The sequence below is a fragment of the Mytilus edulis genome, chromosome 7, assembly GCF_963676685.1.
Source record: "Mytilus edulis chromosome 7, xbMytEdul2.2, whole genome shotgun sequence".
NCBI lineage: Eukaryota > Metazoa > Mollusca > Bivalvia > Mytilida > Mytilidae > Mytilus > Mytilus edulis.
This window is the reverse complement of record NC_092350.1, coordinates 38639556-38651762: the sequence shown is the minus strand read 5'-3', so window position 1 is coordinate 38651762 and position 12207 is coordinate 38639556. Positions and strand designations below refer to the sequence as shown.

Sequence of the window (12207 nt, the reverse complement as noted above, 5' to 3'; positions counted from 1 at the left end):
AATAAAAATACCATTTTCTGACAATCTGTAAAATTATTAAAATGTTCATCAATTTCAATTTTAAGAGACTCAGTAAAAAAAACTTGTCTAAGATCATTATAAACAGGATAATGTAAAAATAACATGATATTCATCTTAAACAGTATTAAAACATTTAAAACAACATCTCTCTTCCAGCGGCAAATTGTCATACCTCCCAGTTTCCAGTCTATAATATACGAGTAATGAGGAACACACAAACAAAATTCTACAAAATACTACTTAGAAAATAAAGAATTAAACAACGCGAACCCTACCAAAGCCTGAAGTGAACACATTGGATAATAGATAAGAAGATGTGGTATTAGTGCCAATGATACAACTCTCAATCAAAGTCACAATTTGAAAAGTAAACCATAATAGGTCAAAGTACGGCTTTCAACTTGGAGCCTTGGCTCACACCGAACAGCAAACTATAAAGGGCACCAAAAGAACTAGGTATAGCACTCAAACAGGAAAATTAACAGTCTAATCTATATAAAAACGCTGAACATCAGATAAACGTTTAGCGGTTCCTGCAATATTAGCGACACCCGTCGTGACACTGCCGGAGTCCAGTTGAAATCTTACAAAAATAATGATATTAAAGCATACTTGCAAAGTTTTTTTAAAATCTTATCGAAATAATAATACTAATCAATATGTTTGTAATTTAAATCATCACTGTTCTTGTTTTAACCTTGTTTGTCAAAAAGAGACGAAAGATACCAAACTTAACGTTAACTTTGAATTCGTATTCGCAAAAGTGTTTTTCTAATGCTAATTAGATAATTCGAATTAGCCGATTCGAATCAATTCGAATTAAAACAGAAATGTGTGTGAACGCGATTAGCAAATTCGATTCTCATTCGATTCGAATTCAATTCGAATTAAATGTCCGTGTGAACGAGGCATCAAACTCATTTTTCGATAAAAAAAAATGTCAATGCAATGGCAAAAGAACGACAAACGACCACACACACAGACAACAGTATAAAAAAGTAAACAGGACTGAGCAACACCGGGAAGAGTATACAGATCCTGCTCCACATGTGTCAAAATATAGTGCTGAGTAAGGGCATGTTTATAAAAGTTTGTACGAATGTTGCCATTTCACCATTACCTCAAACATACGAAACAATGCCATCATGTCATCGAACGAAACATAATAAACTTATAACCTTAGTAAGGGTTAGTTAATTTATTCAAAGGCATGATATCTTTACATACTTTTTTGTTCGTATAAGTAACATGTTGGTTGGCATTGTGTCTTAAGTCAAACCTATAAACGTTCAAAACAATACATGAATGATTATTAAGCAGAACAAATATGAGGTACATTAAGGAAGTTTGATTTTTGAATGTTTAAAATATGCTATATAACATTCCATTATTTGAAATGTTAACTAAACAAACGCTTATTAGAATACATAGAGGCACAATGTTTAAAGAAATTGGTGTAAAAACAGGAATTATTTGTCTTACATAACGAAGTACTGATTCGTCCCCAAACAATACCTGAATTTGTATTTACTTACATACTTACCAAACATATCTATTTACCCTTTTTTTTCTCCGTGTGAAGATTGTTCGACGTTCACAGCCAAGTCTTTAAGCATGAACTTACTATACATTATCTTAGTTGTTCTACCGTTTTATATTTGTTCTGAAGATCATGATATCCGTAAACGTAGTAGATTGAGTGAGATATTCTTTTCAAAGGACTGGCGAACGTTGTATGATTATTTCAAAGATAGATGTTCCACTGATACTCCAAGTCAGGTTTTGAAGTGGACTGAAGAATGTATTTTAGTATGTGATGAAGATGGAACTCCACTTTTCCTTGATAGAAGAGGGAACCCTTACGACCTTGGACTCGGGACATTCAATCTTGAATTTGGTCCAGGACATACAAGATCGCCACTTGATACAAATTTATACCTCGGTGATTCTTGTCCGGACGGTTTTGCTGCTGAATCTATTATATCATTTAACCACACCAATTACCGTCACGATCCGTTTGTTATTGTCTGCAATGAAACGCACAAGGTATTTACAGGGTTTCAATTATGTCATATATTGCTGTTTTATGTGTGGCATAATTTGCATTTTTCTTTCCTTAGATTTTTAAATATGTAAATTTAAGAGAATGTTTGAAAGAGTGCATAAATTCGATTCATTTTATTTTACATTTTGTCGTTTTTCTTAAAAGATTTTAAGTGTGTAAGCAAAAGCAATGCAAGATTCGAATAAGAAATGTTGAGCTAACCTTTTATCGTATATATAATAAGACATTATTAAGGTTCAATATTCTGAGCTTGCAGTATCTTTGGTCACCATTTGCAGTTAACGTTGATGTGACAATATTGGTTATTGTTGAAATGAAGTTTTTGTTGTTCATTTCTCCGGGATAATATACATGTAGTCATATTTTATGCAGCTTACTGTTCCGTTCATTAAAAAGTCATTTGCACTGAGGGGAGTGGACACAACGCCTGCATAAATATTACTGTTTTATCATTTATATATGATTTTTAATATGTTCATTTTTCCATTGTGTATATTGTATTGTATTGTTTGTATATGCCTTCAACCCCCAGGGGTATAAATGTGCATTTCATGAATAAATAAACATATTAAATATGTTAGGTACTTTTTGATTTTGAACTGACAAATTTAAGGAGAGAGTTAAGGGTCCAACAAACACGTAATTTAACCCTATCCATTGATTGGATCGCCAGTGAAGGTGATGCACGGCTGAAAACACATTTTATATTCATAACTATTTTTAATGTCAGCACAACAATGTTATACTTGCAAATTTGCGGAAGCAAATGGTTGTTCTTCCCTCGCCGAGATTCGGCTATTGGCATATCGAGACAACACCACCTGCACTGTGTCAATCGATCTAGACTGCTCGGCCACCTAGACTGAACTTTAAATTCAGCCTTTTGTTAAATTTCCTCGTCAGTAGAATCTAGAGTTGTAACACACATCATATGATAATTGTATTAGATATGAAGATTGAATTCATGGCAGATTAGCTAAATATCTGTCGTAAAGGATCGTATATAGCTTGATTTTATAAACTTAAATATCGACCTCTGAATATAGACTATCAGAATGATCATAGTTTAGAAATACCAAATACAGTTTGAATTTAAATAAAGAGCTGATACATATTAACTGTTTTTCTCTGTATATGTACTTTTGAGTGTATAAATACTACTTCTCTAATTTGCAGGCAGAATTTTTGTCGTTAAGATTCAGTCGATGCCCAAGTGGTGTGGATTTCGAACCAGTTACGGAAGCCCCAACTTTTGAAGTTCCGGGAGCTGATTGCATGAAGAGGATTGATAATACAACTGTTATTGACCTCGCGCACAATACCTTTACTAGTTACACGTTAGCTGGTACCCGATACGAGCTATGTGGGTATAGATATTGCTGCCATGGTGTGTTACGCATTTTATCAGGCAGCTGTGATATGGCGGATTTTTGCGATGTAAGTGTTTCAGCGTGACATATAAAAAAGAAGATGTGGTATGATTGCCAATGAGACAACTGTCCTCAAGAGACCAAAATGACACAGACATTAACAACTATAGGTCACCGTACGACCTTCAACATGCATGCATTCCTTCCTTTTTTTTTTGGTAGATTGAAGATAAAACTAGATCAAGGATTTTAATACCATTGTAATTGCATCATTTGCGGGTGTACCATGTTTAACAAAAACCATTACCGACATGCTTTTAGGGTTATTGCATCTAAAAAAATAAAAAATATATAAACGCGTCTTCCATCGTATCATAAATAGTTTGAGAATAGAACAAAATGTGTCATACATATACAAAATGTACATAAAAAAAACCCACTTTTTATGTTTTCTGGTCTGCGTCCGTTCGTCTGTCCAACTTCAGGTTAAAGTTTTGGGTCGAGGTAGTTTTTGATAAAGTTGAAGTCTAATCAACTTGAAACTTAGTACACATGTTCCTTATGTTATGTGGATCGTTCTAATTTTAATGCCATATTAGAGATTTTCTCCCATTTTCACGGTACATTGAACATAGAAAATGATAGTGCGAATAGGGCATCCGTGTACTAGGGACACATTCTTATTTTTAGCTCACCTGGCCCGAAGGGCCAAGTGAGCTTTTCTCATCACTTGGCGTCCGGCGTCCGGCGTCCGTCGTCCGTCGTCGTCCGTCGTCCGTCGTCCGTCGTCGTCGTCCGTCGTCGTTAACTTTTACAAAAATCTTCTCCTCTGAAACTACTGGGCCAAATCAAACCAAACTTGGCCACAATCATCATTGGGGTATCTAGTTAAAAAAATGTGTGGCGTGACCCGGTCAACCAACCAAGATGGCCGCCACGGCTAAAAATAGAACATAGGGGTAAAATGCAGTTTTTGGCTTATAACTCAAAAACCAAAGCATTTAGAGCAAATCTGACATGGGGTAAAAATGTTTATCAGGTCAAGATCTATCTGCCCTGAAATTTTCAGATGAATCGGTCAATCGGTTGTTGGGTTGCTGCCCCTGAATTGGTAATTTTGAGGAAATTTTGCTGTTTTTGGTTATTATCTTGAATATTATTATAGATAGAGATAAACTGTAAACAGCAATAATGTTCAGCAAAGTAAGATCTACAAATAAGTCAACATGACCAAAACAGTCAGTTGACCCGTTTAGGAGTTATTGCCCTTTATAGTCAATTTTTAACCATTTTTCGTTAATTAAAGTAATCTTTTACAAAAATCTTCTCCTCTGAAACTACTGGGCCAAATTAATCCAAACTTGGCCACAATCATCTTTGGGGTATCTAGTTTAAAAAATGTGTGGCGTGACCTGGTCAACCAACCAAGATGGCCGCCACGGCTAAAAATAGAACAAAGGGGTAAAATGCAGTTTTTGGCTTATAACTCAAAAACCAAAGCATTTTGAGGAAATCTGACGGGATAAAAATCTTTATCAGGTCAAGATCTATCTGCCCTGAAATTTTCAGATGAATCAGTCAATCGGTTGTTGGGTTGCTGCCCCTGAATTGGTAATTTTGAGGAAATTTTGCTGTTTTTGGTTATTATCTTGAATATTATTATAGATAGAGATAAACTGTAAACAGCAACAATGTTCAGCAAAGTAAGATCTACAAATAAGTCAACATGACCAAAATGGTCAGTTGACCCGTTTAGGAGTTATTGCCCTTTATAGTCAATTTTAACCATTTTTCATAAATTAAATTAATCTTTTACAAAAATCTTCTCCTCTGAAACTACTGGGCCAAATTAATCCAAACTTGGCCACAATCATCTTTGGGGTATCTAGTTTAAAAAATGTGTGGCGTGACCTGGTCAACCAACCAAGATGGCCGCCACCGCTAAAAATAGAACATAGGGGTAAAATGCAGTTTTTGGCTTATAACTCAAAAACCAAAGCATTTTGAGGAAATCTGACATGGGGATAAAAATGTTTATCAGGTCAAGATCTATCTGCCCTGAAATTTTCAGATGAATCGGTCAATCGGTTGTTGGGTTGCTGCCCCTGAATTGGTAATTTTGAGGAAATTTTGCTGTTTTTAGTTATTATCTTGAATATTATTATAGATAGAGATAAATTGTAAACAGCAATAATGTTCAGCAAAGTAAGATCTACAAATAAGTCAACATGACCAAAATGGTCAGTTGACCCCTTTAGGAGTTATTGCCCTTTATAGTCAATCTTTAACCATTTTTCATAAATCAAAGTAATCTTTTACAAAATCTCCACTGAAACTACTAGGCCACAATCATCTTTGGGGTATCTAGTTTGAAAAATGTGTCCGATGACCTGGCCATTCAACCAAGATGGCCGCCACGGCTGAAAATAGAACATAGGGGTAAAATGCAGTTTTTGGCTTATAACTATGAATTCAAAGCATCTAGAGCAAATCTGACAAGAAGTTAAATTGTTAATCAAGTCAATATCTATCTGCCCTGAATTTTTCAGATGAATTGGACAACTGGTTGTTGGGTTGCTGCCCTCCAATTGGTAATTTTTATAGAAATTTTGCCGTTTTTGGTTATCTTGAATACTATTATAGATAGCGATAAACTGTAAACAGCAATAATGTTCAGCAAAGTAAGATCTACAAATAAGTCAACATGACCTAAATGGTCAATTGACCCCTTAAGGAGTTATTGCCCTTTATAGTCAATTTTTAACAATTTTCATTGATTTGGTAAATATATGTAAATTTTTACCAAATATAGTTCTCTGTTACTAATGGGCAAAGTTCATTATAGATATAATTGTAAGAAGCAAAATCGTTCAGTAAAGTAAGAACTTCAAACACATCACCATCACCAAAATACAATTTTGTCATGAATCCATTTGTGTCCTTTGTTTAATATGCACATAGACCAAGGTGAGCGACACAGGCTCTTTAGAGCCTCTAGTTTACAGATTCCATTCTTGATTCTAGAAATTTTATAAGATTGGTTGCTTAATATGAATTATTAATGTAAAGTAGTGTATCTTCAGTAAGGATAGGATCAAAGTACAGATAATTGTTGATCTGTTTATATAGTTATGTAACACATTGAATTGATGCATAATCAATTTCTCTTTTTAGCGTTTACATCGATGAAACAAAAAAAAGAAGAGATAACAGTCGGACAATGGAGATGTATTATCCATGAGTGTAAACATCTTTGAATTAAATACAATTTTATCTCAAGCAGACAGTTTATTCATACTACCCTGCTATACAAATCATATACCGGATGCCCAAAACGAAACATGTTTATGAATTTAAGTATAACTTAAAGCGGCATTAACTACGAATTTTACCAGTCACTTTGATCACTACAAACTAAAAGTTAGTTTTTCTTTGAAAAATGTCAGGTTTTCTCTGACGGTTTATTACGTCTTTACACTAAATGATTCTAAATCCACGAGAGATTGGATGTGTACCAATTGATATTTTAGTCGTTATTTTAGATTCATAATTTTTTTACATGAGTTATTATAGGCTTTGAACTAGCTGTTAGTAACTGCAAGCACCCTCATATCTGTGTACCTGTAGGTAGTGTCTTTCCGTTGTGTGGATGTGTACCCGTCCACGTCAACTCTGGTGTTTTTGTTAGATGTAGTTCTATTTGTATCTATCTGATGAGTTCAGCCTTTTTCAGTTGAACTTCATATTTTGTTCTTATGTTGTACGGTTACACCACTTTCCAAGGTAAGGGGAAGTTTTGCGCCTTCAAACGAGTTTAACCCCGCTACATTTTGTATGTGCTGTCCCAAGTCAGGAGCCTGTAATTCAGTAGTTGTCGTTTACTGCTGTGTAAAATATTTGTTTTTTCGGTCATTATATTGGGACATAAACTAGGTCGTTAATTTTCTAGTTGAATTGTTTATTTTGTCATTTTGAGGCCTTTTATAGCTGACTACGCGGAATGGACTTTGCTAAAGGTTGAAGGTCATATGCATTGACCTATAGTTGTTAATGTCACTGTCGTTTGGTCTCTTGTGAAGAGTTGTCGCTATGGAAATCATACCACATCTTCTTTTGTATACTATAAGAAACACATGAATAACCTCCATGATATTCTCGGTATTGTCATTATATATACATGAACTTGCAAAGCCGCTAGGATATATTACACTGCATGATATGGCCTTAACTAATGTATTGGCATTCGCAAAACTCCAATAACCCTATATAATATTCAGACACCTATAATACCAAAAGGAATAATTATACAGAACTAGGTTTTCAAAGAATTGTAACATATGTCATGAGTAACCATATATATAAATGCAACATGTGTAAAAAACAAAAAACAAAAATTTGAAATTAAATCGAATTCGCAGTGAGATGAACAGAAATTTTACAATTTTAAGAGTGGCAAGTAATGCCTGGTAATATATCCTTGTGGGAATACTCAGGAGCAGCAGTCCAAGTCTGAAAAGCGAGTCATGAATGACCATCCATCCAATCAAATTTGTTTTTTACTAAAATCGATGATAGTGATATTTCTCAAATACAAAGGCTTTCAGACTGCAATACTTCAAACAAAAGTTAGAATGCTCTCTAATGGAATGTCCGATTAATTGTACAGGATGTATATATATATACGTAAGTTTGATGTGTACAGTTTAACAAGCACATGTTTGGCAAATACAAAGCCCTGAGCACGTAAATCTTCTGAATTTAGTTGATGACATTTTCCTGTAGTATTGAAATTATTTTCCTTATATGATTAAAATCTGTGGGAATAAAAATAAGAATGGAAATGGGGAATGTATCAAAGAGAAAACAACCCGAACAAAGAGCAGAACAACAGCCGAAGGCCACCATTGAGTCTTCAACAGTGGCGGATCTAGAAATTTTCATAAGTGGGGGCCCACTGACTGCCTAAGAGGGGGCCCACTTTAGTCACGCTTCAGTGATTCCCTATATAAGCAACCAATTTTTTTCCAAAAAAAGGGGAGCCCGGGCCCCCTTCCCCCCCCTAAATCCGCCTCTGTTCCAAACAGCGAGAGCGAGAGAGAGAAACCGCATCCAAAAGGCGTGTTTCTTACTTCAATATGATAGCTTCCTTTTGATACAAAATACCAAATATACGGCATGCCAACAAATCACAACAACATTAAAAACAAATAACGTTACCATAAGAAAAAAACAAGAATCGTACAATTTGTATTTACACAAGAACTTCTCTGTGTTTTTTTACATATGCTAAAAGAATTATAGAGATGTGAACTATAAAAGCCTTCCGTTACTGTGAGACCTCTAATATCGATACTGTGAATTGTTTATGTTAGGTTTTTGTCGAGCCTGCAACTTTTGTTGCAGAAAGCTCGACATGGGGATAATGATCCGGCGGTGGCTACGGCGGTGGAGTCAGCTAACTTCTTAAAAGGTTTATATTCTAGAAGGCGAAAGACCTTGATGCTTCATACTTTGTATATAGATGCCTCATATTACGAAGTTTCCGTCAGTCACATGTTCAATGTCCTTGACCTCATTTTCATGGTTCAGTGACCACTTGAAAAAAAAGTTCAGAATTTTTGTAATGTTGAATTCTCTCCTATTATAAGTAATAGGATAACTATATTTGGTATGTGCGTACCTTGCAAGGTCCTCATGCCCGTCAGACAGTTTTCACTTGACCTTGACCTCATTTCATGGATCAGTGAACAAGGTTAAGTTTTGGTGGTCAAGTCCATATCTCAGATACTATAAGCAATAGGGCTAGTATATTTGGTGTATGGAAGGACTGGAAGGTGTACATGTCCAACTGGCAGGTGTTATCTGACCTTGACCTCATTTTCATGGTTCAGTGGTTATAGTTAAGTTTTTGTGTTTTTGGTCTGTTTTTCTCATACTTTATGCAATAGGTCTACTATATTTGTTGTATGGAATGATTGTAAGGTGTACATGTCTAGCGGGCAGATGTCATGTGACCTTGACCTCATTTTCATGGTTCAGTGGTCAAAGTTAAGTTTTTAAGTTTTGGTCTTTTTATCTAATATTATATGCCAAAGGTCAGCTATATTTGGTGTATGGAAATATATTATGATCTATATGTCAGTCCCGCAGTTTTATTTGACCATGACCTCAATTGCACGGTTCATTGCACAGTGTTAAGTTTTTGTGTTTTGGTCTATTTTTCTTAAACTATAAGTAATAGGTCAACTATATTTGTTGTATGGAAGCTTTGTTAGCTGTACATGTCTGCCTGGTATGGTTCATCTGACCTTGACCTCATTTTCATGGTTCATTGGTCTTTGTTTAGCTATCTTGGTTAATGTTAAGTTTATGTGACAGTTGTAATAAAGCTTTATACTTAGGACTATCAACATAATATCAATGATTAGTAAAGAAGGCGAGACATTTCAGTGTGTGCACTCTTGTTTAGCTGTTCTTCTGCTTATTTATAGTATATGATCTGAAAAGTCCATGCAGCCCTTACCAACAAAAAAACATTTTTTTCCTATTTTGTAACTTGTATAAGAATTTTATCTTATGTACATGCTGTTACATCAGGCACTGAGTCTGTTCCAGATAATTTAGCTATCACAAATGTTTAACACCACGACAGTAGTAACATAGCCAGGGTTAAAATTATAATTCAGTGGTTGACGTTGGTTGCTGTTCGTAATATTAGTTTATCGTTTTTTGGTTTGCCATTTAAACCAGGCTGTGGATTTTTTTCGTTTGAATTGTTTCACGATTTGTCATATCGGGGTATTTTATAGCTGACTATACCGTTTTGCTCAATGTCAAAGGTCGTACAGAGACATATATTTGCTTACATCCAGGTGTGTTTTCGTTACAATTTTGAATATAATCGTCGAAACAATATGCTGAAAATAATCAAAACCAAATATACCAGCGCTAATATCAACGTATGCAAAGCTAATTTTACACGTCTGAGGGAATACATGTACATGCACATGTTTTAATAAAAGAGGAAAGACATATGTACCACAAGCTTATTTCCCAACGGGAATATATTAAAAAAACTTCTTCAACTTTTTCATAATTTACAATATCCTTGTAAATTTGCATGTGTATACATGTTCGTTTAACGATTTTAACAACATTATGTCTTGTTACTGAAATATGTTTTAACCAGCAGAAATATATGGCTTTGAAACGGCATTATTTAAAGAAAAAAATGTGTGCAAATTTCGAATATTGCTCACCCCCGTTAAAAGAAAGAAAAATGAACAAGTACATTATAACCCAAATTTATATATAAAAAAAAAAGACACGTGAGTAAAACAACCTCAGTAGAATTCGCCATGTACCCCTCTGCGTAGTACATACATGTATATGGTCCGAGACCACAGTTATTTCGTTGTGCATTTCTTTTAGACAATTAAAATCCCACCTGCGCTTTCTCAATAACATTTTTTCAGTGTGTTGTACTACTTTTGGGACAAATTATATAAAAAGTACAGAAAACTTCATCAGCTCTAACTTAAAATATGGATAATTTTATGTTAAGGGGGTTTTGAAATCTTTTGACAGATTCATAAAATTTAATGCTTATTTTTACCTTTTCAGCTGGACCAAATCACTACTTGACTTTCAAAGTTATGACCCAATTTTTTTACAGTGTAACTTGCTATTTGAGGCATAAAACATGAAGAAATAAATTTGGAAAGGGTATAAAAAAATTGGCATGAAACGAACTGTCCACACTAGGGACTATATTCGTACAAGTGAAAGTATCGATTTCAATGATAATCTACCTGCATTGTACAGCCATGTCAGTGGGGAAAGCAAAACACACAATACGTTAAACGAAAAAGTAATCCACTAAAACTGTCGAACGAGATTTACTTAAAATACATGGTTGTGTTGTGTTGATAGGTTTTGCTTATAAAGTTAATTTCTAGATAAACATTCCTAAGTTATGTTAAGGTAAATCAAATTCTAAACTTTTGTCAACGAGTTAAGTTGATGTCTAAATTAATGTAACAGAAACACGGTCGTTTTGTTCTGAATTTTTTCATCAAATTCATATTCCCTCTGTACAATATTACAGTACACAACTATTGTGTTTTGTATGTATGATCGAACTTACAATAATTGTTTAACATATAAAAATCCTTATAAATTAAAAAAAAAACCACACACACCAATGGAATATCACAGTCTGTAGTATCGTTAAAAAAAGACCTATAAGGAACTATTGCTATTGTACTAGTTAATTTAAAATCGGTATTATACTATACGGTGCCTCGCGTTTTTCTCATAGAGATAAAGAGTTGTGTTTTAAAGTCAAGCGCGTACCATTTAAAAAAAACCAACACAACTGCGTATCTGAATGAGAGCAACAGGGCTTCGTGGTATACAATGCAATAATAATAGCCGTGAATGAATTTAAATATATGTGTTATAGAATTTGAGAATAAATTAAATATTGTGGGATGAGCATTTAAGCATCAATATAACAATTACAATGATCTTTATGATGTATTCGATATCTTATGTCAGTTAAAACTGTGTCCAATCCTATTTGTTTGTTTGAGAAAATAAAACAGATAATAACTAAATCATTCATATAACATAACAACTGATGAGCACAAGGCAACATACCGTCTTTATCAATAATCAAGCATCAAAACCATATGTCAATACCTCGATACTTGACAAATTGTTCGTGACTTCAACAATGAACGTTACATC

The 12207-nt window shown here is 34.3% G+C and overlaps 1 protein-coding gene across 1 annotated transcript; it reads left to right on the top strand.

The window, feature by feature from the left end:
* Nucleotides 1-939: 939 nt before the first annotated feature.
* Nucleotides 940-6735, top strand: LOC139481409 (uncharacterized). Its single transcript, XM_071264728.1, has 3 exons — nt 940-2067; nt 3263-3523; nt 6631-6735. Exons 1-3 carry the CDS (start codon nt 1636-1638, stop codon nt 6643-6645), a joined length of 708 nt encoding a protein of 235 aa, XP_071120829.1. The 5' UTR covers nt 940-1635; the 3' UTR covers nt 6646-6735.
* Nucleotides 6736-12207: the final 5472 nt, after the last annotated feature.

Excerpts from the sequence above, each read along its gene's own strand:
- LOC139481409 (XM_071264728.1), top strand. The coding sequence starts at position 1,636 with ATGAACTTACTATACATTATCTTAGTTGTTCTACCGTTTTATATTTGT. Across the intron at positions 2,068-3,262 it reads TCTGCAATGAAACGCACAAG|GCAGAATTTTTGTCGTTAAG; the intron begins GTATTTACAGGG and ends TCTAATTTGCAG.